Source organism: Cajanus cajan, chromosome 9 (assembly GCF_000230855.2).
Source record: "Cajanus cajan strain Asha chromosome 9, NIPB_CcT2T_4, whole genome shotgun sequence".
Lineage (NCBI taxonomy): Eukaryota > Viridiplantae > Streptophyta > Magnoliopsida > Fabales > Fabaceae > Cajanus > Cajanus cajan.
The window spans coordinates 2,745,456-2,750,041 of record NC_138525.1 but is presented as its reverse complement, the minus strand read 5'-3'; the positions used below and the strand labels follow the sequence as shown (position 1 = coordinate 2,750,041).

Sequence of the window (4,586 nt, the reverse complement as noted above, 5' to 3'; positions counted from 1 at the left end):
ATATGATTATATATATTAAATTAATGTAGCTTATAATTATTAGTCATCCATCTATTAGATCAAATTAAACTAAATTTAATTGAATTTAGTTTAACTTAAATATTTTTCTAGTACTTGTAATATATTTGTTTATGATTTTAGTCCTTATAACTATTTTTTTTAATGATTTTTATCCAATAAAATTTTAATTTATAATTTTAATCTCTATTACTATTCACCGATAATATAGCAATCATCTATTAGAAACAAACATGATATATCTTAAATAATAGGAATTAAATGACTATATTCTACTATAAGAGGGACTAATAACAAAAGTGTACAATTTTATAAAAACTAAAAAATAAATAAACATAAAATAAAATTATACATGGACCAAAATCATAAGAAAAATTTTGCAAGAACTTTTTTTTTTTATAATTAAAATAAAAAGTTTTGATAGGTTAAGTCTTGGAAGCTCCTTAAAATTAAGACAAATTTTAAACTTAAAAAGAACACTACTTATAGAGATATTGATAGATGATACAGTGATAAAAAATTCTTACATATATTATAAGAAATAAGAATATAGTTGGATTACTTAAATTTTAAACAAAACTAAATAAATCTTTTTTGATTCATCTAGGCTTTCATTTTCTCGTTATCCAGTTTGACAACCCTATAGCCTCGTCTATTTATAGTTGTTTTTATCTTCTCAACAAATATTGGTATAATTTTGAAGGAACTGGTATATTCTTAAAATGCACAATATGGATAAAATAGTAAGGACCTAGTCCTTTTCGTGAATGAGACACTCCTTAGCTTTGGTTATAACGATTTTTGTTTTTCCACCTTATGAAATGGAATCTATGGTCAAGTCCAAGTGAAATGAACTACCCGTGAGTGACTCGGGCCCAACAGCATTGGCTGTTTCTAAAGATTAAGACACAAGTTTCTCAAACTTGCTCAAACTCTTTTGAGTAGAAAGGTAGGGTGGCAATGAATTTATACAGATAAGTAGAATAATGGCAAGAAATGGATTCCATAATGCAGAGAATAATTAAAATATATCAAAGCATGACTCTGATAACATTTTTTTTTGTGAACCAATATATCTTGGTCAAAATGTATGTATTAATTTATTATAAGAACCGAAATCCATTTGAAATTCTGACTTTTAATAAATGTTTTTTCATATATGGGATTAGAGAATCCAACCATGACAGTATAACAAAATAATACAATAGTAAAACAAGATATTGGTTTTCCTATTAGCATGGTTTGTTCTTGGTTTGTTACAAAATAACAGATTAATTCATTGATATATATAGATTTAGTAAATAACGTCATATCTTTAGAATCCCATATGAAACCAAATTGCACAACAGATAGAGCCAACCGAAGCAAAATCATGATCATCCACAGTTCCCCTAACCTGATTTAGTTAGCCTACTATTCCTTGCCAACTAAAACGCCAATTTACTTAAAAAGCCAATGAAAGAGATCGTTCTACTTTTACTTTTCACATGAATCCCATTAGATCCACTCCACACACACTAGCAAGAGTTCCAAACAAAGGCCTATCATGTACTTAGGAACATGATGAAACTAGAAAAGGTGACAGTAGTTAGTTAGGAACTAGAGTGTTATAACTACAAGCACATGAACGCAGTGACTAACCAATCTCCCAACTACACAGATCTATGCCATGCATTTTAGATATATTACATAAGGTGAAGCATTCTTGCTTGTGAAAATGCCCGAGTCTCTCAAGTTTCCTCCCTAGAACAAACCCTCAAACAACCCTTCATAATTCAAAAGATTTTCCTTTCTCATCAAAACCAACCAAACAAAGCATGCATAAATCCACTGCCCTTCACATAAATGACACAAAAGACATGGCTGAATTTCCTCCAGTAGAAATAGGAACCCGAGGCACAGTTGCATCCCTCATAATGCAAGAAATTGAGTACTTCAGCAGGATCGATTCCAATTCCCAAGACAGGTCACAAAGGAACAAGTCACAAATCACAGAGGTGGGTTCCTCCACTAGTACATGTTCTAGAACCACAATTGTGCCTACAGTAGAAGAAACTACAAAGAAAAAGAGAGGAAGTAGCAAGCTTTTACCAAGTATGTGTTCTATTGTGGATGTATCAGACAGTGGTAGGCCAAATGGGACCTCAGCTTTCAGTTACAGGAACCTGAAGTCTGACACAAAAATTTCAGGTTTAGATAATGCTCTCTGAGAGCTTTGAAAAACCAAGCTTCTTTAGACGACTTGCTAAGGGTGTAGCCCAAGCCTTATCTGCATTCCCACATTTTATGTCCACAATTTCAACAATGTTGGGTATCTTTTTATCATTTTTGTCCCTCACTGGTGTTCTGTCCACTGAACATTTATCAGAACCTAGCATGGGTATTCTCTGCGTATTTCTGCCATTGGTTTTTGTTTTCTGGGGCATGCCATTGCCAGGGCCTCTACGGTTTGTGTTTTTACTGCTTCCACTGCTACTGGCTTCAACTGATGATTTTCTTGGTTGTAGTCTTTTTTGAGTTGTGCTGCCACAGGGAACTGAGACAGGAAGTGTTTGAGGTTTACTTCTTGAAGGTACCTGCTTCTTTGGTGCAGAAGATATGTGATCCAATTCCCTTGTCATTAAGGAACTGATTGTTCCAGTGGTGCCTAGCTTGATGGATCCTTCTCCACCTTTTATCACTTCCTGCCTCTGAGCCATGCTCCTATTAGTATTCCACTGTTTGAGATGGATGCTCCCAGCAGAATTATCCAATTATCTGTTATACTTACAAGTTAGTGTCATCAGTGATTTCAGATATAAAGTCATAAATTTCTTGCATATTATTTGGTTTTTTTGTTTTGTGTGTTCTAATTCAGGATTGAAATAAAGAAATAGGCAAGAGGGATGGGGAGGGGGAGTTACTGGATTTACCAACAAAAGCTTAATTCCAAACCAACATCAAATCAACAACAGCATAACGGCAATTATGAAATAATTCAAAAACAGTAACCCCCCACTTGGCTTCTGGAAATTTTATGCTACAAAACAAGGAAACAAGTTTTCCAGGAGGAAAGACCAAAACTGGTTGTAAGGAAAAATAAAAAAGATGGTTCAAATTGGTTCTCAAATGCAGGTCACCAAGTTGAAACATCAATCACTGTGCATCATGATTTCAAAACAAAACAGGTATTCGATATTCATACACTGCAAGTGCAAGGTACTCTCTCTTTGTATGCAATGGGATAACAAACACACATCATAATAACTTGAACATGAGAATGCCAACTCAACTATAATAATCTATCATGGAAAGAAGGGGAGGAAAAGAAAAAAAAGAAAAAAAAAGAAAAAGTAACCCACAAAGCAAAAAAATCACTACCAAATCACAATGGTTAGGATGAAGCAGAATCAAATCCAAAACACTATCCACATTAAAAGAAGCCAGAGAAAAGTAAAAGGAATCCAGCTTCACCAAAAGCCAAGCTAAATCAAACGCAAGAATCATCAAATTTGAAAACTTAAACAAGTATACATACACAAACAGAAAACCAATGATTTCAAAGCAAAAAAAAAAAAGGCATCATTAACTTCCAATTCAATCAAATTGCCTCACTTCAAAGAGTGGCAATCTAATTCTAACAAGTAACAACCCATTACTGCAGTACACTACACAGCAGAAGAAAGAAACAACACTTTGGATCCACAAGGGAAGACATGCAAGATCAAATAGAGGGGGAAAAAAGTTGGATATCGTACGCAGAACAAGCTTACGGCTCCACACGCATGGAAATTGCAGATTTGAGGCAGACCCAACAGAGATATGGAACTTTTTGCAATCTTTTTGTTTCAAAAATCACTGAAAGTGAAAGTTCGGAGGCGACGAGTTTGAGGAAAATGGTGTTCTAGAAAATTAAAATCATAATATCTAATATCCAACCAACTTTGAGGCACAATCTGTGTGTCTTATTTTGGAGCGTGGGCATCCAATGCAGTTGATTTGACTCGCAAACATAGTCGTGGAAAAGTTAACTTTCCCACCAAATATTCACAACTCATGATGAAGAAATCAAATCATAATCATCAACATAAATTAAAATACTGGTTGGAAATTGAAAATGGAATGCCACTCTCTAGCACTGACTTTTATTATTGATTTAACAGACAACTGCTAAAATAATTTGTTACAATAAGTTAAATGTAGATAGATGCATTAATGGCTTCATATTGTTATTGTAGTTTTTTTTATCCAACTTGTTTTAAAACAGTAGCATATAAATTGATTCTAAGAAATATAATTTTCTCAATATTATATGAAAAAATTATCCAAAACCTAAGTTTGAGATCCCAAGATAAAGGGCAAAAAGTCAGAAAAGGAAGGTGAGTTCACAGTTGGATCACGTGGCTACAAACCGACCAAGGCGACATGATCCTGTTTATCACTTACCTGCTTCCTTCCAAGTTACACACTCCACTAATTCATACTTTTCTCATTTTCTAAATAAAAAAAATTCCTATCTCAATAAGTATCCTTAATGCAATGTGTTGTCATAAGCTCTTCAAGAACGGTCATATCTAACCAGAATTTTT

At 33.5% G+C, this 4,586-nt stretch overlaps 1 protein-coding gene across 1 annotated transcript; it reads right to left on the bottom strand.

Annotated features, from left to right (window-relative positions):
• Positions 1–1,582: 1,582 nt before the first annotated feature.
• On the bottom strand, positions 1,583–4,208 carry LOC109806828 (hexon). The gene is made up of 2 exons (XM_020369346.3): positions 3,756–4,208; positions 1,583–2,775 (listed from the first exon to the last, which is right to left on the bottom strand). Exon 2 carries the CDS (start codon positions 2,715–2,717, stop codon positions 2,211–2,213), a length of 507 nt encoding a protein of 168 aa, XP_020224935.1. The 5' UTR covers positions 2,718–2,775; positions 3,756–4,208; the 3' UTR covers positions 1,583–2,210.
• Positions 4,209–4,586: the final 378 nt, after the last annotated feature.

Excerpts from the sequence above, each read along its gene's own strand:
- LOC109806828 (XM_020369346.3), bottom strand. The coding sequence starts at position 2,717 with ATGGCTCAGAGGCAGGAAGTGATAAAAGGTGGAGAAGGATCCATCAAG.